Source organism: Trachypithecus francoisi, unplaced genomic scaffold (assembly GCF_009764315.1).
Source record: "Trachypithecus francoisi isolate TF-2019V2 unplaced genomic scaffold, Tfra_2.0 Lachesis_group0, whole genome shotgun sequence".
In the NCBI taxonomy this organism is placed as follows: domain Eukaryota; kingdom Metazoa; phylum Chordata; class Mammalia; order Primates; family Cercopithecidae; genus Trachypithecus; species Trachypithecus francoisi.
This window is the reverse complement of record NW_022681453.1, coordinates 168,003,604-168,026,056: the sequence shown is the minus strand read 5'-3', so window position 1 is coordinate 168,026,056 and position 22,453 is coordinate 168,003,604. Positions and strand designations below refer to the sequence as shown.

General features: G+C 37.4%; 1 protein-coding gene across 1 annotated transcript in view; it reads right to left on the bottom strand.

Annotated features, from left to right (window-relative positions):
* The window catches only part of KCNH8 (potassium voltage-gated channel subfamily H member 8), a 403,401-nt gene that overhangs the window by 15,414 nt on the left and 365,534 nt on the right, over window positions 1-22,453 (bottom strand). The window contains exons 12-15 of the mRNA XM_033212772.1: window positions 10,487-10,525; window positions 5,608-5,963; window positions 3,496-3,602; window positions 868-944 (exon numbers count right to left, since the gene is read on the bottom strand). Of these exons, the coding sequence (XP_033068663.1) occupies window positions 868-944; window positions 3,496-3,602; window positions 5,608-5,963; window positions 10,487-10,525 (579 nt within the window). The remainder of the gene's footprint in view (window positions 1-867; window positions 945-3,495; window positions 3,603-5,607; window positions 5,964-10,486; window positions 10,526-22,453) is intronic.

Below are 22,453 nucleotides of genomic sequence, written 5' to 3'. Positions count from 1 at the left end.
TCATCTCAGAACTTGTTTTATTTTACTTTTTATGAGAGAGACCCCAATTAAGATGGTAATCAAGAAACTATCTTATTTTTATATTTATGTCTATACAATTGCCAGAAAAGGCAGATTTATAGAAATAGAAAGTAGATAAGTAGTTGCCTAGGGCTGGACATAAGAATAGAGATTAACTGTAAAATGAGCATGAGAGATCTTATTGTGGGAATAAAATATATCCTAAAACTGATTTATACATGATGGATTCAATAAAGTTACTAAAACTCACTGGATTGTATTGGTGAAATGGACAAATTTTATGATATATAAATATACCTCAATAAAACTGTTAAAAATGAACAGATAGTAAGATTTAGAGAGGTAAAGTACCCAAGGTGACACAAGCAAATACAAGTCAGAGGAAAGGACAGAGTTCAGGCCATTTGACTACACTGAGAAACAGCATTCTTCTGTGAACTAGTGACCTTGCTTTAACGCATTAAAAATGGAAGGTCACGAAAAAGTTTAAAATGTACCAATTAAACCAAATATGCATATATCTATGATATTAATTATAATAATAATTTATTTACTGCCTACTTTATGCTAAACAATTTGCCTAGATTATTTTATTTAATTTCACAAAGGGCCATAAGGCAGGTATTATTATTCTTCCCTTCTTACACATGGAGTAGTGGAGCTTGAGAGAAGGTACGTGACCTGTCAGAGGTCACACAGCTTATATGAGGCAGAGTAGGGATTCACCCATGGTGGTCTCACTCTGGAATGCATGCTTATAACTACTATATTACACTGCTTCTGTGAGTAACTAGGATCTATATCTCCTCTTACCATTTAAGCATGACCAAAGAAAGAGCTCCATACCTCACTGTTGAGTTTGTTTATCTGCTGCTTGGTCTCCTCTGCTTTGATGAAGAGAACAGCAGTTCCAATCTCTGGATCTGAAAAGTGACACACACACAGAATGAGTCCTTTAGGAATAAACCTCATATTTGAGGACTGAGGCAATTAGAATATGGAAGAAAGCCCACGCTATCACTTTTAATCTTTTCTGATGTTTGTGCACTGTACTGTCTTTTGGGGATCAAGCAAGTGTTTTTGTATTCCTCTGGATGGCACCAGATATACACATCATGGTGGTGATTGCACCTACAGTGACTGGATGTATCCATTGCAAATACCCCATTTCCTCGAGTACAGTCACCACCATGTTCCAAGACGGCACGTTTCCTTTTCTTTGACCATTGTTTAAAACTGTATCATAGTCAGTGCTCAAGCCATAGAAAAGGGATATTATTTGTCTCCTCTCGTTCCATTCTAAACATTGATTCCTGTGCCCATGAGCACATTTTCCTCCCACATATATATCAGATACTAATATCCACTGCAGATTGCCTTTCTCTTCCTGCATCACTCTAAAGGGTAATTTCTCCCAGCTTTTAGTTCTTCTTCTCCACTTTTTCTCTACTTTGCTCTTCCAAATATATTTATTTTTGTCAGGGACAAGAGTACAGGTGAGTCAGTGCCAACTTGAGTGGAAAAGATTTGACAGATATAACCATCCTAATTCTGGTCAATTATGAGGAGAACACTTGTTGGTAGGGGAAGAAAAGTAACTCAAACAGAGTAATAAGAAATTGTTTTGCAGATATATCTTGCAGAGATAATCCATTCATTCAACGAATGATTGAAGGTCATATACAATAGGCCAGCCCTCTTTTAGAGGAGATAGCAACCAATAAAGAAAATACTGTTGACGCTCATGGAGTTTAGAATCGAGCAGGAAAAATAAACATTTAAAAAGTAGGCCAGGCATGGTGGCTCATGCTTGTAATCCCAGCATTTTGTGAGGTTGAAACAGGAGGATTGCTTGGGCCCAGGAGTTCAAGACTAACCTGGGCAACACAGGGAGATCTCATCTCTACAAAAAAAGTAAAATAACTTACATAAAGTAATTATGCAATAGGTTTGAATTTCATACAAAGGGCAACAAAAAGCCATATTAGGGTTTTAAGCATAGGAATAGAGTAATACAAATAAATTTGAATTAATAAAATTCACTTTGCATGGAAAACGGTGTGAAGTCAAAGAAAAGACTTTGGTAGTAATGCAAGCAAGAGATACATGTAGCTAGAGAAAGAGTGGTAGCAGTAATGATAGAAAGTCTTAGAGAGAACTAAGAGATATTTCGGAAGTTGCTTCTAGAAAGCTTGTTGCTTGAATGCATAAGCATAGGGGTAGGTGATAGGCTAAGGAAGAGGAAGAAGCTAAAAGAGTGGTAGGACTCGAAATATGTGAATGAAATGGTGAGTTTCTGTGCATTGTCTCTAGTTGAACCAAAAAGATAAATATCCAATTAAGGCGTCAACAGGCTTTCATTGCAAATATACCAGTTTGATGATAACTATGATTTCTTTGATCCTTGGTCCAAGCACAGTAATATCAACATATGTAAGTCAACTAAATCAATAAATCAAGACTGTACCCCTTATCCTTTTGCATTCTCCTCACTTCACACCCCCAATCAAGGAATTTCACAAGTATCCTTTAGTTTCCCAAGATGAGTGCTGGAAAGAATTACTGATTCAGATGAAATGCTTGTATTCTACCAGAGAAACATCTCCAGAACTGTACATTCAAATGTCTTTCTTGGGCTTGGCTTTGTTCATAAAGGGATTTGTTAATTACCAGGACATTCTAACACAAGAATTTTAGAACTTGGTGGGAAGGAAAGGGGAGGCTGGGTGAGAATTGCTGGCCTTGAATAAGGTAGTTTGCTGGTAATTGTTTTGGATTGTCTCTGCCTATTCAACACATGTTCACTATTCTCTTTTTATCAAACACAGGTGTGTCTTCTTTAGAGTTTGTCATTTTATTTGTCTTGTTGACAGAATCCCTCTTAGGAGCAACAAGCTCAAGATTGAAAAGTAAAGACAGGGATTAGGGTTAGAGTTGGAGTACCCTCACATTAATTCACCATCACTGAAGGTTAGCACATCACATAGTTCTCCATCATTTCCAACATGCTTATATCTTTCTGAAGTTGTTTTTCCTCTGGAAAACTGCAATATATAACCTCACACTGAACAAATTGCTTAAATATAACCAATGTTCCTTCAGTGCACAATCAACATGGCATTTCCTCTAGATAATGCTTTTGTGGATTAATCTAAATGTGTAATAGTAAAACATGGTTATCCTCTGATGTATAGCAGAAATTTGAGTCTCCTGGCATACCAATTACCTTGGCTGCTAAAGGGCAGCTCATCCAATCTGGACAGAGAAATGATCACAAAGGACATTTTAACTTGGAAATGGCATAAACTCATGTCAAATTATTCAATGGTATTGGTAAGGGTCTATGACAGGGAGAATATTCTAAGGACAGGAAAGCAAAAAAAAAAAAAAAAAAAAAAAAAAAAAGTCCATAGCAAACATTACGAGTTAATAAGAAATACTGTACCTTAGGAAAAGAGTAAATATAGATCTTACCTCCAAGAGGAGGAGAAATTCTGGGCTCTGATCTGATTCGTTCAGAGCCAAAATCAAAAGTCTGACTTTCTTCACTGCTGTTTCCATCTTCAATTCCATCAACAATCCTACTTAAAATAAAGGAAATTGACTGGTTATGGATTCATATTCATGGATTCCAGTATTTTTAAAAGAGTTAAAAGATATTATGTTAAATTTCTAAATTCTAGATACTCTAGAACTGAACTATTCGATATAGTAACCATTAGCCTTATGTTGCTATTGAGTACCTGAAATGTGGTTTGTGCAAATTGAGATGTGCTGTAACAATAAAATACACATTGGATTTTGAAGAATGTGTTGAAAAAATGTAAATTATTTCACTGAGTATTTTTATATTATTCAAATTTAAAATAATATTTGGAACATATTCAGTAAAATAAAATATATTATTAAAATTAATTTCACTTTTATCACGCTTAAAAATGCAGCTGTTAGAAAATTTTAAATTATATATGTAGCTCACAATTTTATATCACATTATGTTTTTTATCACACACTGATGTTGTAGACAGAGGTTCTTTTACTTATTCTCAGATTCAAAACTTTAAGGTATGGTACAAAAGTCCTCTTACCTAAATTCATGTTAAATCATGACTCTCCAAGTTTTCACCCTTAGCATCACAGAAAATAAATATCATTACACCTCTACTCTAGACTTACAGAAAATTTTAAATGTAAGAGTTAAAGAATTATATTTAAATCAGTATTTAGTCTTCTTTTCATGGTAAATAGTATCTAATCCACTCATTATTTAAAAAAAATACAAGTCGATTGTAGAAAATTTAAACATAAAGGTAACAAAAAAACAGAAAATAAAAATCACCTGTAATCTACTACTACAGTCAATATTTTGATGTATGTTCTCAAAATATTATTTTCTCTCTAAAGGAACATATATTCTTTTCATAAATGTAAGATCATATTGTATATAAACCTTTCTTTCTCAGCTCTGATACAGTCTCTTCCTATTTATAATTTATTATGTTTAATTTTAGTATAACCTTAGAAGGAGAGTTAAACAATATTTTCAAATTACCATCTCCAACTGAATTCTTGAAAATGTATCATCCGCCTACTTTTCACTAAACCTATTTTGTTTATCTTTTCCTTAATATTTTATATTAATGAATAAGAATGTTGTTCAAATAAATAATAAAACTATAGTATTTGAGAAAGATCACTTGCTTTATAAGCAGAAAAACAAACTTTTAATCCACCTTTCAGTACTTAATATCTCTGAGATCTTGGATAAAATATTTACCCTTTGAGTTTCACTTCTTACAACTTTATAATAGAGATAACACAAACTATAGGGTTCTGAGAAGATTAAATGCAACTGTGAATGTGAAATTACCTAGCAAGGTACATGAAACATAAAAAGTAATACATATTTTGTTCATGCTTTTTTTAATTCTTCTGCTGTTATGTGATTTTGATGATGGCTGTTGCTTTTCTACACCATGGCCTACCCCTGAACATCTTCGGAATCAGGATTTTTCATGCTTTCAATCACCTTTAGTGGATTCTAAAATGATTTATAAGAAATTAAAAATAGAACCATGCTATGTTACTTATTGAAGAGACCAGAAATAAAACTAAGTTTTAGCCATCCTTGATAATAAGGCAAGAATAGTATGAAAAATAAAAATCTGCATTTCATTTTCTTCCTAATTTCAACTCGTTGCTTATGAAACTTTTGGTAAGATCGAGCACTGAGGGGTTAACATTGATGGAGTTTGTTCCATTTCTTTTATTTTCATTATAAATCATAAAATCACAATGTAGGAATATACATTTAACATAATAGGTAGTGCAAAATGAATAAAAGGAGTAAAGAAGGATTTCTGAACATTTAGTATTTTGAGAACATGACTAAAGCTATTTTGCCCATCCTGCATGCACACACACTTGCACATATACTCGAAAAACTGCCCACAAAACTCAGAAAAGCTGAGGATTCCAGGATAGGAATCTGTGGAGTAGAAAGGCTCAGAAGGCTGAAGGCAGGTACTACTCTGTGTAAAAGGCAGCCACGATCATGTGAGAAAGTAATATGATATGAACTCTTACCTTGGACTGAGGTCTGGGGGTCCAGCATTATTCAAAGTTGAAAGTTGCAATTTCAAGTTCTTCTCTTTCCTTTTATTATGGTTGGGGGGGTCAATTTCCTGCTTGGTTTTGGGGGAATTTGACCTGGAGACTCTGATAGGTGAGTGAAAGGGCACCGTTCCCGAGGCCAGTTGCTTTAAGCTTAAGCCCAGGTAGGTTTTACTGCTTCCAACCTTCTTGTTGCGTGAAGAAGATCCCCTTGTGCAGATGGGAGAGAGAGAGGCTGTCTCCTCTTCCTCCCCCTCCTCCTCCTCTTCCTCATCTTCCACAATGGATGGGAGTCGCTTGTTGATGCTGCCGTTTCCCTTGGGCTCTGACTAAATTAGTGGATAATATGAATTAGTACAGACTACAAAGATCGCAGAAAAGGTATCTCATTAATGCTGGAGTTCTCATTTGAACAAAGTCAAATCTCTTAGAGACTTACTTTTCATTAAAAACTGAAGTCTTTGCAGATTTTGTTATTATTTTATCAGGTGCTAAAGGTCTTCCCACTTCTGCTCTTCTCCAGGTTTACCCTCTATGCTTTCTTGATTTTAGCCCCTGATTTTAACCCTCCTCTTGGTCTTTTAAACTGTCTTCATGGGGAGCCATGTGAAAGGTGCATTATACCAGGTTTGCAACTAGATTTTAATTCAGCCTGTCATTTGTAATAGTAGATGATGGCATACTCTTAGAAATAAAGACATTTTCCATTTTAATGGATGGTCTTAGGCCTTGTTATTTAAAATTACAGGATCTTTATTGGAACTTTACATGGAGATTAACCAGCAAAATTCCATTATTCTTGAGAATAAAAAAAGCTTTCCTATTTTGGATCACATGAATGGAAGAAGATCAGAAGTATTCTCAGCTACTCTGCTTCCTGCTCTCCTTGTTCTTTGCAGTCACTAGCAAGAAAAGAAGCAAACCACCTGGTCTGCTTCCTTTGAAGAGCCTTGGAAAAGGAAGGAAAAATAGTCTTGCCAAAACCCATCCTGTAACTACTGGACTCTTGACTGGGATCATTCAACTTTGTAGACTAAGAAGAGGAAAGAAAGAGTGTGGGAAAAGACAATTGAGGTGATGATGGAAGGGCCAGGGCAGTAAACACAGCAAAGGCTAACTAGTGGCCCTCAACAGAGGCACTGTAATAGTGTGTGCATTTTGCTTTGCCCCAGACATGGCTTCTCTGCTCACTTTTCTGTGCCTCCGTCTTTTTTGAAAATTGATTCCCTTATACCCGATCATCAATAATTTATAATAAAAATAAGGCAAAGAACTGAAAATCTCTAAGATTACTATTCAAACTCTGGGCTGTCATGGTTATTGACTTAAAGGAATAGTTGTTCTTTTGGTGTATAGGGATTTTGCTGTATATATTACAGGTATAATAACAGATCTAACATTGCAGTGACTTGTAGGCAATAGCCCATTCAGTGTAGGCCATCGATGCTGAGTGAAATGTATAGTTTACTCATGAAGTTCTTGTACTTTAATCTCATTAGCTCAAAATTTCTTGAAGAAATGGCATTCTTAGACTCATCTTTCCAAATACGTATGGTTATTTTAATTAATGATGAGGCCATACTTTTTGTTTGTTTGTTTTGCTGGGATAGTCATGATGTTACTCTTGTTTGTTTTTCACAGCATTTAAAACTCTGTGTTTTTAACAAAAATTGGGCCTACATGGAATTACAGGGGAACATTTGTACACTAGCATTGTTGGACAGAAAAATTAGTTTACCCAGCTAAAGACACAACAGGGCAAACTTAATCTAAGAAATGAGAAACAATGAGTGCATTCTCTAATTAGAATTCTGTTTACATTTGTATTGGCAAGTTAATCATTCCTTTGTTTCAAGAAGCCTCTATTGGCTCTAATTGAATTCTCTGACTAATAACCTGTCAAGTATTTGTACTTCTACAAGTCTGTGGAAATTTCATACCTCCATTTTGTCATGGAGACTTGGTGTCTTGGACAAGTTGCTTAGATACTGACTCACAATCAGGGCAGCGGACATTACTTATACCAATAATCAATTATCCCACCTGCCATCATTGCAGGCAGGACCTAAGTTTATTATATTATTAAATATTCAGCCTCACACTAGCCTCCGTGCAGGAGTATCAGTTACTTTCTTCAGGCCATCTATATAAAAACAGCTGCTTTCTGCATGTAGCTGGATTCACCTGTTATACACTGCCATAAAGTTCAACCACAGAACTCTTCCTTCTCAACTGATGTATCTTTTCATTTTCTTCCTGGAAAATGCTTCCATGAAGGCACTAGGGTTTTTATACTCATAGTTAAACAAATGTAGAATTTGGCTCATGATACTTTGCTGGGACAGCCACTTCAAAGTTACAAATGACTAGATTCCATCAAACCTGTCCTGACTAAAGGGGAAACAGAACAAAGTCTAGTGGTTGAAATGCATGAACTTTCAGTTACACAGTCCTAAAAAAAAAAAAAAGTCCTGTGACTTATTAGCTGTAACCTCGGTCAAACAATATAATTATTAAATTATTGGTTTCTTCATGTGTAAATTAGGAATGGTGTGAGGAAAACACTAGATATTAGATAATGAAAATCAAGCACTTAGCAATGTGCAATGAGTTTAATAAATGCTTGCCTATACGATGCTGATGATCATAAAGAAAATGAAAACATTTATACTCTGGCAAGTGCTACAAAGGGTTCTGGTTGCTTCCTTTTATGCAATATCCTCCCTTCTTTCTTAGATAACAGAACTCTCAGCAATGCACCCTCCACAAAGATTACCTTTCTCAGGTTCCCTTGCCACTTGGTTTGGCCATGAGACTAAGTTATGAGATGGTAGCATATAAGTGAACAGGTTTTAAGAAATTTTTAGAAAGGCTCATAGAAACACTGTAACCTCTATCTTACTCTTGCACATTTCTTTTGTTTGTACTCTGGATTAAGTGAATGTATGCTCAGCAGCCCCCAGGGAGAATGAGGAGATCTTGGAGAAGGAAACCATATTTTGAGAATGATAATGCAAAAATAATAAATAATACATCCTGGCACCTTATTGACACATGGGAGCTTTTATATTTTCCATTTCTGGACTTGTCTACGAGAGGGAAACAACACCTGTTATTCTGGTGGTTTTAACATAACAAATAAACTTCAGCCTAAATTATATAGGAGGATTTTGTTGTTGTTTAAAGTGTAGGATGTTGTAGTCTTGGGACAGATCTTCATTTTCAGAGTTCTATGAAAGGCAGAGGAATTCAAATTGAAAAATACAAAAATGTCTCTTTTTTTCCATAAGAAAGGGAATATAGAAAGGTCTGGGGTGAAAGCAGTGCAGTAGAAAGGAAAAGCTGTCTGATGAGAAGAGTTAAGACATAAAGACATTTATGGAACATAAAGGCCTTTTTGCTTGTTGCTGAGGAGGATTTTGTAGAAATGAGAGAGAAAAGACAACTAGTGCCAGGAAAAACTTGAAAGAAAGCACTGAAATGCTTTAAGAGCTTCTGAGAAGTTTCCCAATGTAATATTAAAAGTGGGCCTGTAATCCTAGCACTTTGGGAGGTTGAGGCAGGCAGATCACTTGAGGTCAGCAGTTCAAAACCAAGTTGGCCAACACGTTGAAACCCGTTTCTACTAAAAAATACCAAAAAAAAAAAAAAAAATTTGTGGTGTGTGGTGGTGCATGCCTGTAATCCCAGCTACTTGGGAGGTGGAGGCAGGGAAGTCACTTGAACCCAGGAGGCAGAGGTTGCAGTGAGCCGAGATCACGCACTGCAATCTAGCCTGTGCAACAGAGGGAGACTCATTCTATGATAAAGACACATGCACACATATGTTTATTGTGGCGCTATCCACAAGAGCAAAGACTTGGAATCAATCCAAATGCTCATCAATGATAGATTGGATTAAGATAATGTGGCACATATATACCATGGAATACTATGCAGCCATAAATAAGGATGACTTTGCAGGGACAAGGATGAAGCTGGAAACTATCATTCTCAGCAAACTATCACAAGATCAGAAAACCAAACACCACATGTTCTCACTCATAAGTAGGAGTTGAACAATGAGAGCACATGGACACAGGGAGGGGAACATCACACACCGCTGGCTTTCGGGGGTGGGGGGCTAACGGAGGGATGACATTAGGAGAAATACCTAATGTAGGTGATGGGTCGATGGGTGCAGCAAACCACCAGGGCACATGTATACCTATGTAACAAAACTGCATGTTCTGCACATGTAACCCAGAACTTAGTATAATTAAAAAAAAAAATTAACCCTATTTGACCCTTCTCCACCATCATCTTCAGTAAATTCTTAATGTCTTCATAATGCATTATGTAATTTGATCTATTTGCGTGCCTCTGTGTCACAGGATTATTGGTAATAAAAGTCTAGCTAATAATCTTAACAAATCAGTTTTTTCGGGAAACTTTTCTTGAAATTAGAGAGTTCTTAAAAGTTGAAACTGTTTTAAAAGTTCATTGAATCATAAAACAGGGTTCCAGAATATCTCTCAACTATATTTTTAGCATTATTGACATTTACAAGAAAAAGTTTGACTACCAATTTTAAATGCAATGAAAGTACTTTTAAGATTAACACCTTAGGACTTTACATTTGGCATGTTTTGGTAACAAACTGCTTTATAATGATAACTATAAAATGCTTCCATAGAAATATGAGTTTCAATTCTCCTCTGCACTCAAACTCAAGCAAGTCAGTTGCCACATCTCTCATTGGGAAGTCAAGTAGGGAAAGTAAAAAATAAATACATGAAATTCTGAAGAGAAAGATTTATTGGTAATCCTCCAGATTTTAGATAAATATTTTGCTCTTTAACAAAAGCCATACCTGTGAGACTGTAGATTTGTTTGATAGTCTTGATATCACCTGAAAGAACAAACAGAAGTGTTAATCATTGTACGTCTTCTGGTGGTTTGGGGCTGGGGGAAACGCAGCAGGCAGAGGAAAGAGAAGTATGTACAGAGTTTGCAGGAGGGCAGGAGCACAGGAAGGGATGTGGATCTACCTGTGCAGGCTAGATAAGAGAAAACACCTTCTACAATGTGCCAAAAACAACTGCCTCATCCTACCTTCTAGGACCACTACTGATCAGGTGTGTGTAATGAGAAAAGGAGCACCAAGTTGAATGTCTACCACAGGATGCCACACCTAGGAAATAATGACCACAATGGTGGGCTTATTGGCTGTGTTTTCCACCTTGATGCTTCGTTCTCTTTCCTGTTTTTTTCTATAGCTCCCTATTTTTCTTTCTTGCTATTTTGCTAAATTTGCTTATTTTCCTTGATTTTTCTTTCCGTCTCTGTGGAAATAGAAATCTATGAAATCGTTTCTTACTTAATTTCATTACTTCTATTTATTGGCCTCTCTTTTTGCCTGAACGCTCATAGGCATGAGCTATCTATCCTGTTCCACTTGTTTTCCACTATCTCACTGCGGTAATCCCTGTGGACTAGGTTTCAGTTTACTGGGAATCCTAATCCCCTAATTGAATCAACTATTCCATTGATTACAAAAAAAGAAGAAAAACTGCTGCCAAACAGTGTTGATGTACCATCAATTGTAAGACAGATTTAAATTTCAGAGATGCTAAAATGTGGGGAAAAATATGTATATCTTACTCACTTAGGCTTGAATCTCAGGACATATTTTGTATAAAATCAAACTATGGCACTATAGAGGAGTATATTAAAAACATGCACCTTCCACGATGTACAAAGAAGCTCTGGAAATTATAACATGACCTGGAAACATGCTTCTGATATTATCTACATTGTTTTTGCTCAAATATATTATTTCATTTTAATGTGGTAATAGATGCTATTAATTAACATGATTTTATTCACATGAAAAAAATTTGTACTTGAAAATGATCTGCCTAAAAAGCCAGACATATCTGGTAGTTCTGTCACTCTCCCCTCATTTTTTTCCCTAGATGATTAGGGAAATAGATCTGTTATATTTATACAAATGCCAGGATCATTATTGCTGTGCAAATGTATGTTTCATCAGTGTTTAATTTTATGATAGCAGTCAACCAATTCTACATCTGCTTAGCTGCCTAAATATGCATTAATCAGATGCATTTTAGACATAAGTTTTGTGATAATTCCCTAACTAAATGGTGACAAATAAAACAGCTGAATAGTTAAAAATGTGAAAAATAAAACAAAATTATGGTGTTCTTGCTACTGTGGTAGACATGAAAACATGCTTGTAAAAAGCCTTTCATTTATAGCTTGGATTACAGAAGAACATCACAATGGGATTCAGGAAGCCTGAACACCTCCAATCACAGATACCCTTAGAGATATAAGAGAAAGATGCTGGCCTTAGCAGCTTCCAGCTGTCTGGTTTACCACTAGATGAGTTCTGCCAAGTTGCTGAATCCCAGAGTCATTTTTCTATACTAGTGCTTTTCAAACATATTATGTGCACATGAATTACTTAGGGATCTCCTTAAAATGCAGATTCTGACATGGGAGGTCTGAGGTGGGGCCTGAAATTCCTAATTTCTAGTTAGCTCCCAGGTAATACTGGTGCTGCTGGCCCTGGAGACACATTTTGAGTAGTAAGAGCTTATGACCAACATTACAGTTATTATCATCCTATTTCCTATCAGTTATTTATACATCATGTGATAAGAGCCCTTATCACATTATTTTGTGATAATTAATGTGTTTCCCAGACATTATCCACATTAATTCCCACTGTGATCCTACAATATAGGTATTTTTAGTCTCTATTCTGCAGAAGAGGAAATAAAAGGACCAAATTAGAGTTAAGTGATTTGGTGATGGCTGCAAAGTAATAACTGACTAAGCAGAGAAATGAACACCAGATTGGCTCTTATTAAGGTCAAATGCAATACTATTTTTAAGTGCTCGGCATGCAATATATTTTTCTTCCTCCTACCTTTTGGTATCTTTGATTACCCAAGGTAACCTTATCTCATCTTTCACCAAATGTACTGATGGTCAAGAGTCAAGCAGAATAAGCCTAGTACCAAAAAATCTGGCATAGACACAATGAAAAGAGAAAAACTTCAGGCCAATATCCCTGATGAATATAGACATAAAAATCCTCAACAAAATGCCAGCAAACCGAATCCAGCAGCACATCAAAAAGTTCATACAGCATGATCAAGAAGGCTTTATTCCTGGGACTCAAGGCTGTTTTGACATACACAATTCAATAAATGTGATTCACTGCATAAACAGAATTAAAAGCAAAACCCGAATGATCATCTCAACAGATGCAAATAAAATCAACTTGCCTTCATGATAATAACCCAGATTAGTCGTCAGAGGAATATACTCGAAAATAGTGAGAGCCATCTCTTGGCCAGGTAGCAGCTCGGTGTTTTCCTGGGACGGTGGGCCCACAGAGGCAAGCCGCCATTTTTGCTGTCTTGCAGCCCTCGCCCCTGTTGCCTTCAGGCTTCCAGAGGGTGCGTGGTGACAAGGGACTGGTGCAGATCCCCAGCACAATTCAGCTGCCCTGTGGAAAAAGCAGCCAGACCTTTTTCCACACAGGTCTCCGATCCTGTTTCTCCTTATGGGGCGGCCCTTGTGACCTGGGACTCCAACACAACTACCCTGTCCCCACCTGAAGTTGTCAGTTGGAGGTGGCTCTGCAGTTCTCAGAGCAGGAACTCCCAGAGAAAACCCACAATCCCTCTGCTATTGCAGCTGCAGTGGTACCGCCCTAACCGCTCGGGAGGTGGGGAAGGAACAAAGGGCCTAGTCACTATGCTGGCACCTTCAGCACACTACACACCATAAGGCGAGGAATCCAGACCCTCTTCCCTGTGAGCCCAGGCTCCCCACTCTTCATGAGGCAGGGCCTCTGGCTCCGGACCACAGATCAGCCTCTTCATCACAGCAGAGCACACCCACTGGTACTGGCTCTGAGGCTCCCTGGTGAGGGCTCCCAGAGGCAATCAACAGCCTCTCTTGTTGCCACAGCAGTGGTTCTGCTCCTGCTGCCCTTGGTATAGGGAAGAAACAGTCTGAGGGCTTCACATGTGCTCTGAGTACACCACAGCCACCATACAGGGAGAAGCTCAGTCTCTTCTCCCTATAAGCTCTCCAACCTCCATTCTTCACCAAGCAGGGCCGCCAGCTCAGGCCAGCAGTGCATTTGTCTCATCCCCTGACTGAACATTTCCAATGGCAGGGGCTCTGTGTTTCTCTGAGACACAGGTCCCAGAGACAACTGAAGGCCCACTCCCACGGCCACTGCTCTTGCAAAGTGGTACTGCTCTTGCTGCCCTCGGACTGGGAAAGGCACAAAGATCCTGAGTGCTTTAACCACACTTCTAGGAAGCTGCAGTTGCCCTCAGGAGAAGACGCCAGTCTGTCTACCCTATGACTTACTCACTCTCCCTGCTTGTTATTAGGTAGGGCGCCCCCAGCTTGGGCCCCCAGTCCAGCCACCCCAACCTTGGCTGATTATACTGATTGGTAGCAACTCTGCATTTCTCTGGAGTGGAGCCCCCAGAGACAAGAGAAAGGCCCTCTGTCACAGCCACTGCTAAGGTCCCTGGCCTTGCTGCCTCCAAGCTGAGGAGGCCACATAAAGCCTGAGCTCCCACCCCAGAGTTGCAGTGTGCAGCCCAGGAGAGTCAAACTGAGATCTGCAGCCAGCACTCAAGTGGGAGAGGAGCTCACACTGTCAGAGTGCTGAGAGGGAGCACAGCTTCAATCATGAGGAAATACAGAGGAGCCACATGGCCAAGCAAGTGCCTACCTACTGGCCATTTCACTTAAGCACCACCTACTGGATCACAGCACAACCTTCAACACCAAAAATACTTTTGGTAATAGGCTCCTCTGTGAAACCAAAGACAAGAACTCAGCTAAAAATAAAGTCCCTGCACAAAGCTTCGGCCCTCTGAAAACATCCAGAAATGAAACCTACTGATTATACCCAAATTACACCACAGTTAGAGGAACACCAGCCCACACAGATGAGAAAGAATCAGCGTAAGAACTCTGGGAGCTCAAAAAGCCAGAGTGGCCTCTTTCCTCCAAACAACCACGCTAGTTCCCCAGCAAGGGTTCCTAACTGGGTTGAAATAGCTGAAATGCCAGAGATAGAATTCAGAATATGGATGGGAACATACACCATCGAGATTGAGGAGAAAGTCAGCACCCAATACAAAGAATCTAATGAGTACCATAAAATGATTCATGAACTGATGGATGAAATAGCCATTATAAAACAGAAGCAAAGAGCTGAAAAACACACTACAAGAATTTTACAATGCAACCTCAAGTATTAACAGCAGAATAAACCAAGCTGAGGAAAGAATCTCAGAATTCGAAAACTGGCTCTCTGAAATAACTCAGTAAGACAGAAAATACATAAAAAAGAATAAAAAAGAATGAACAAAACCTCTGAGAAATATGAGGTTACGTAAAGAGACCAAAATCTATGAATCACTGGGTTCCTGAAAGAGCTAGGGAGAAAGCAAGCAACTTGGAAAACATATCTCAGAATATCATCCAGGCAAAGCTTCCCATCCTCACTAGACAGGCCAACATTCAAATTCAGAAAATGCAGAGAACTCCTGTGAGATACTACAAAGGAAGACATCCTCAAGAAAAACAGTCATCAGATTTTCCAAGGTCAAAATGTAAGAAAAGATGTTAAAGGCAGTTAGAGAGAAGGGATAGGTCAGCTACAATGGGAACCCCATGAGGCTAACAGCAGAGTTTTCAGTAGAAACTCAACAAACCAGAAGAAATTGGGGGCCTGTATCAACATTCTCTTTTTTTAAAAAAAGTTTATCTTAAGTTCAGGGGTACATGTGCACATTTATTCTATAGGTAAATTTGTGTCACTGGGGTTTGATGTACAGATTATTTCATCGCCCATGTACTAAGCCTAGTACCTGTTACTCATATTTTCTGATCCTCTCCCTCCTCCAACCCTTCACCCTCTGGTAGGTCCCAGTGTCTGTTGCTCCCCTCTTGGTGTCCATGTGTTTTCATCATCTAGTTCCCACTTACAAGTGAGAAAATGTGGCATTTGGTTTTCTGTTCCTGCATTAGTTTGCTTAGGATAATGGCCGCCAGCTCCATCCATGTTCATTTAGAGAACAGGATCTCATTCTCTTTTATGGTGGTGTAGTATTCCATGGTGTGTGTGTGTGTATGTATGTATGTGTATATATACATATATACACATATATACGTATATATACATATATACACACTATATACACACATATACACATACATACACACACTATATATGTGTATATATATACACATACATATATATAATACATCTCATATTTTATTTTATCCAGTCTATCATCGATGGGCTTGTAGACTGATTCCGTATCTTTGCTATTGTGAATAGTGCTGCAGTGAACATATGTGTGCATGTGTCTCTATGGTAGAACAATGTATATTCATTTGGGTATATACCCAGTAATGTGATTGCTGAGTTGAATGGTAGTTGTGCTTTTAGCTCTTTGAGGAATCTGCTCACTGCTTTTCACAGCAGTTGAACTAATTTACATTCCCACCAACAGTGCATTCTTCCTTTTTCTCTGCAATCTTTCCAGCATCTATTATTTTCTGACTTTTTAATAATAGATATCTAACTGATGTGAGATGGTATCTCATGGTTTTGATTTGCATTTCTCTAATGATCAGTGATATTGAGTTTTTTTCCATATGACTGTTCGCCACTTGTATGTCTTTTTTTTGAAAAGTGTCTGTTCATGGCCTTTACCCACTTTTTAGTGGAGTTGTTTTTTTTTTTTTTTGCTTGTAAATTTGTTTAAGTTCTTTATGGATGCTGAATATTAGACCTTTTTCAGATGCATGGTTTGCATAAATTTTCTACCACTCTGTAGGCTGTTTGTTGATAGTGTCTTTTGTTGTGCAGAAGCTCTTTACTTTAATAATTAGATCCCACTAGTTAATTTTTGCTTTTGTTGCAATTGCTTTCAGCATCTTTGTCATGAAATCTTTGCCAGGTCCTATGTCCAGAATGGTATTTGCCTGAATTGCCTTCCAGGGTTTTTATAGTTGTGGGTTTTACATATAAGTCTTTAATCCATCTTGAGTTGACTTTTATATATGGTGAAAGAAAGGGGTCCAGTTTCAATCTTTTGCATATGGCTAGCCAGTTATCCCAGAACTATTTATTGAATAAGGAGTTCTTTCCCCATTGCTGGTTTTTGTCAGATTTGTTGAAGATCAGATGGTTGTAGGTGTGTGGCCTTATTTCTGGACTCTCAATTCTGTTCCATTGACCTATATGTCTGTTTTTGTACCAGTACCTCAGCATTCTTAAAGAAAATAATTTTCAACCCAGGATTTTATATCCAGTCAAACTAAGCTTCATAAGTGGAGGAGAAATAAGATCCTTTTCAGATAAGTAAACGCTGAGGGAATTCATGACCACTAGGCCTGCCTTACAAGAGGTCCTGAAAGGAGCACTAAACATGGAAAGAAAAACAAACAACAAACAAACATACCAGCCACTACAAAAACACGCTTAAGTACACAGACACTATAAAGCAACCATACAAACAAATCTATATAATAGCCAGCTAACAACATAAGAGGATGAAATCCACACATATAAATATTAACTTGGAATGCAGATGGGCTAAATGTTCCATTTAAAAGTAACAGAGTGTCAACGTGGAGAAAGAAGCAATACCCCCTGGTATGCCATCTTCAAGAGATCCATCTCACATGCAATGACAATCACAGGCTCAAAATAAAGGGATAAAGAAAAATCTACCAAACACATGGAAAACAGAAAAAGGCAGTGGTTGCTATCATAATTTCAGACAAAACAGACTTTAAACCAACAAAGACCAAAAAAGATAGAGTAGGACATTAAATAAAGAGTCTAATTCAACAAGAAGACCTAACTATCCTAAATATATAGATATGCCTTCAAGAGAGGAGCACCCAATTCATAAAGAAAGTTCTTAGAGACCTACACAGAGACTTTGATTCCCACATAATAATAGTGGGAGGCTTCAATATCCCACTGAGAGTATTAGACAGATTGTTCAGGCAGAAAATTAACAAAGATATTCAAGACCTGAATTCAACACTTGAATAAATGGACTTGTTAAGTGTCTACAAAACTCTCCACCCAAATATACAAAACAACAGAATATACATTCTTCTCATTGCCACGTGGCACATATTCTAAAATCAATCACAAAATTAGACATAAAATAATCCTCAGTAAATTCAAAGAAACTGAAATCATACCAACTACATTCTTGGACCACAATGCATAAAAACAGAAATCATCATTAAGAAAATCTCTCAAAACCATACAATTACATGGAAATTAAACAAACTGCTCCTGAATGAGTCTTATGTAAATAAGCTAAGGCAGAAATCTAAAAGTTATTTGAAACTAATGAGAACAAAGACACAACATACCAGACTCTTTGGGACACATCTAAGGCAGTGTTAAGAGGAAGTTTATAGCACTAAACAACCACATCAAAAAGTTAAAAAGATCTCAGATTAACAACCTAACATCACAACTAGAGGAACTAGAGAAGCAAAAGCAAACCAACCCCAAATATACCAGGAGATAAGAAATAACCAAAATTAGAGCTAAACTGAAGGAAATTAAGACATGAAAAATCATACAAAAGATTAATGAATCCAATAGTTGGTTTTTAAAAAAATTAATAAGACAGACCATTAGCTAGACTAACAAAGGAAAGAAGAGAGAAAAGCCAAATAAACACAATTAGAAATAAAAAGGGAATGTTACCACTAACCCTACAAGAATACAAAAAAACCCTCAGAGACTACTACAAACACCTCTATGCACAAAAACTAGAAAATCCAGAAGAAACTGATAAATTCCTGGACACATACAACCTCCTAAAACTGAGCCAGGAGGAAATTAAATCCCTGAACAGACCAATAATGAATTCCAAAATTGAATCAGTAATCAAAAGCCAACCAACCAAAAAAAGGTGCAGGACTAGACAGATTCACAACCAAATTATGCCAGATGTATAAAGAAGAGCTGATACCATTCTGACTGAAAGTGTTCCAAAAATTTGAGAAGGATAGGCTCCTTCCTAACTCATTCTATGAGGCCAGCATCATCCTGATACCAAAACCTGGCAGAGACACAACAAAAAAAGAAAACTTCAGGTCAATATCCTTGATGAACACAGACAAAAACCCTCATCAAAATACTAGCAAACTGAAACCAGCAGCACATCGTAAAGCTAATTCACCATGATCAAGTACGCTTTATCCCTGGGATGCAAAGTTGGTTCAACATATACCAATAAATAAATGTGATTCATCACGTAAAGAGAATTAAAGTAAAAAACCCATGATTATCTCAATAGATGCAGAAAAGGTGTTTGGTAAAATTCAACATCGCTTCATGTAAAAAACCCTCAATAAACTAGTCATTGAAGGGATATATTTTAAAATAATAAGAGCCATCTATAACAAATCCACAGCCAATATAATACTAAATGGGCAAAAGCTAGAAGCATTCTGTTGAAAACCAGAACAAGACAGGGATGCCCTCAATCACGACTCCTATTCAACACAGTACTGGAAGTCTTGGCCAGGGTAATAAGGCAAGAGAAACAAATAAAAGGCTTCCAAATAAGAGAGAAAATCAAACTATCCCTGTGTGCAGATGACATCATTTTATATCTAGAAAACCCCATAGTCTCTGCCCAAAAGCTCTGTAATCTGATAAATAATTTCAGCAAAGTTTCAGGTACAAAATCAATGTACAAAATCAGTAGCATTCCTGTATACTAATAATATCCAATCTAAGAGGCAAATCAAGAATGTAATCTCATTTGCAATTGACACAAAAAGGGTAAAATACCAAGGAATACAGCTAACCAGAGAGGTGAAAGATCTCTACAATGAGAATTATAAAACATTGCTCAAGGAAATCATAGATGACACAAACACATGGAAAAACACTCCATGCTCATGATTAGGAAGAATCAATATCATTAAAATGGCCATACTGCACAGGAGTAATTTACAGATGCTATTCCTATGAAACTGCCAATGACATTCTTCATGCAATTTAAAAAATATTTTAAAATTTGTGCAAAACTGAAAAAGAGCCTGAATAGCAAAGGCAATCCTAAGCAAAAGGACAAAGCTGAGGTATCATGTTACCTGACTTCAAGCTATATTACAAGGCTACAGTAACCAAAATAGCAGAGTCCTGGTACAAAACCAGACACATAGACCAATGGAACAGAATAGAGATCTCAGAAATAAGGCTACACACCTATAACCATCCGATCTTCAACAAAGCCAGAAAAACCAGCAACAGAGAAAGGACTCCCTATTCAATAAGTGGTGTAAATGGTGCTGGGATAGCTGGCTAGCCACATGAAGAAGATTAAAACTGGACCCCTTCCTTACACCATAAACAAAAGTTAACTCAAGATGAATTAAAGACTTAAATGTGAAACTCAAAACTATAAAAACTCTGGAAGACAACCTAGGCAATACCACTGTGGACATAGGACCTGGCAAAGATTTCATGAAAAAGATGCCAAAAGCAATTGCAACAAAGGCAGTAATTGACAAGTGGGAACTAATTAAAGTATGGAGCTTCTGCATAGCAAAGGAAACTATCAAAAGAGTAAAAAGACAGCTTACAGAATGGGAGAAAATATTTGCAAAGTGTGCATCCAACAAAAGTGTAATATCCAGAATCTATAAGGAACTCACACAAATTTATAAGCAAAAACAAACAACCCCATAAAAAAGTGGGCAAAGGATAGGAACAGCCACTTTTCAGAAGAAGACATACAAGTGACTAGAAAACATATGAAAAAATGCTCATCATTACTAACCATTAGAGAAGTGCAAATCAAATCCATGATGAGATAGTATTTCACAGCAGTCAGAATGGCCATTATTAAATTTGAAAAATAAATGCTAGTGAGGTTACGGGGGAAAAGGAGCACTTACATACTGTTGGTAAGAGTATACATTAGTTCAACTATTGTGGAAAGAAGTGAGGTGATTCCTCAAAGAGCTAAAAACAGAACTACCAATTGATCCAGCAATCCCATTAGCAGGTATATAGCCAAAGGAATATACATTATTTTACCATAAAGACACATGCATGCATATGTTCACTGCAGCACTGTTCACAATAGCAAAGACATGGAGTCAACCTAAATGGTCATAAATAGAAGACTGAATGTATTAGTTCGTTTTCATGCTGCTGATAAAGATATACCCAAGACTGGGCAATATACAAAAGAAAGAGGTTTATTGGACTTACAGTTCCACATGGCTTAAGAGGACTCACAATCATGGCAGAAGGCAAAGAGGAGCAAGTCACATCTTATATGGATGACAGCAGGCAAAGAGAGAGCTTGTGTAGGGAAACTCCTGTTTTTAAAGTCATTGGCTCTCATGAGATCCATTTACCATCAAGAGAACAGCAAGGGAAAGGCCCACCCCCATGATTCAATCATCTCTCACTGGGTCCCTCCGACAACACATGGGAATTGTGGGAGCTACAGGACGAGATTTGGGTGGGGACACATATCACTGGATAAAGTAAATGTGGTACATATACACTATGGAATACTATGCAGCCACAAAAGAGAATGAGATCCTGCCCTTTGCAGCAACATGGGTGGAGCTGGAGGCAATTATCCTAAGCAAACTAACACAGGAACAGAAAATCAAATACTGCATGTTCTCACTTATAAGTGGCACTAAAAACAAGAAAACAAAGAAGAGAACAACAGACACTGGGGCCTACTTGAGGGTGAAGAGTGACAGTAGGCAAAGGATCAGAAAAAATATCTATTGGGTACTAGGCTAGTACATGGCTGATGAAATAATCTATATACCAAAACTCTGTGATACACAGTTTATGTATATAGCAAACCTGCGCATGTACCCCTGAACCTAAAATAAAAGTTATAATAAAACAAGCTATATTAATGGTTCAACATGTAAAAATGTAATTTGTAATATAAATAACATAAGAAGAATAATGCCGTGTAGAGCAGGAAAAATAATAATAAGACTCATCAATAATAAAGCCACAGTCAATATCACATGGAATGAGCAAAAGCTAAAACCATTCCCCTTGAAAACTGGAACAAGAGAAAGATGCTGTATTTGCCAATTTTCACACTGCTATAAAGATACTACCTAAGACTGGGTAATTTATAAAGAAAAGGGGTTTAATTGACTCACAGTTCTGCATGGCTGGGGAGGCCTCAGAAAACCTACAATCATGGCAGAAGGGGAAGCAGGTACATCTTACATGGCGGCAGGCATGAGAGACAAGCAAGTGTGTGATTCTCTCTGCCATTTGCAAAACCATCAGATCTAATTCACTCACTATCACGAGAGCAGCATGGAGAAAACTGCCCCATAATCCAATCACTTCCCACCAGGTCTACCCCTAAACACCTGGGGATTACAATTCAAGATAAGAATTGGGTGGGGACACAAAACCTAACCATATAAGATGCCCGCTCTCACTGTTCCTGTTCAACATAGTACTGAAAGTCCCAGCCACAACAGTTAAGAAAGAGAAAGAAATAAAAGGCATCCAAACAGGAAGACAAGAGGTCAAACTGTCTCTCTTTGTGATGATATTACTGTATATCTAGAAATCCCTAAAGACTCTGCCAAGAGGCTACGAGAATTGATAAACAATGTTAGTAAGGTTTTAGGATACAAAAATCAATATACAAAAATCAGTAGCATTTCTATACACCAATAATATCAAGGCTAAGAGTTAAATCAAGAA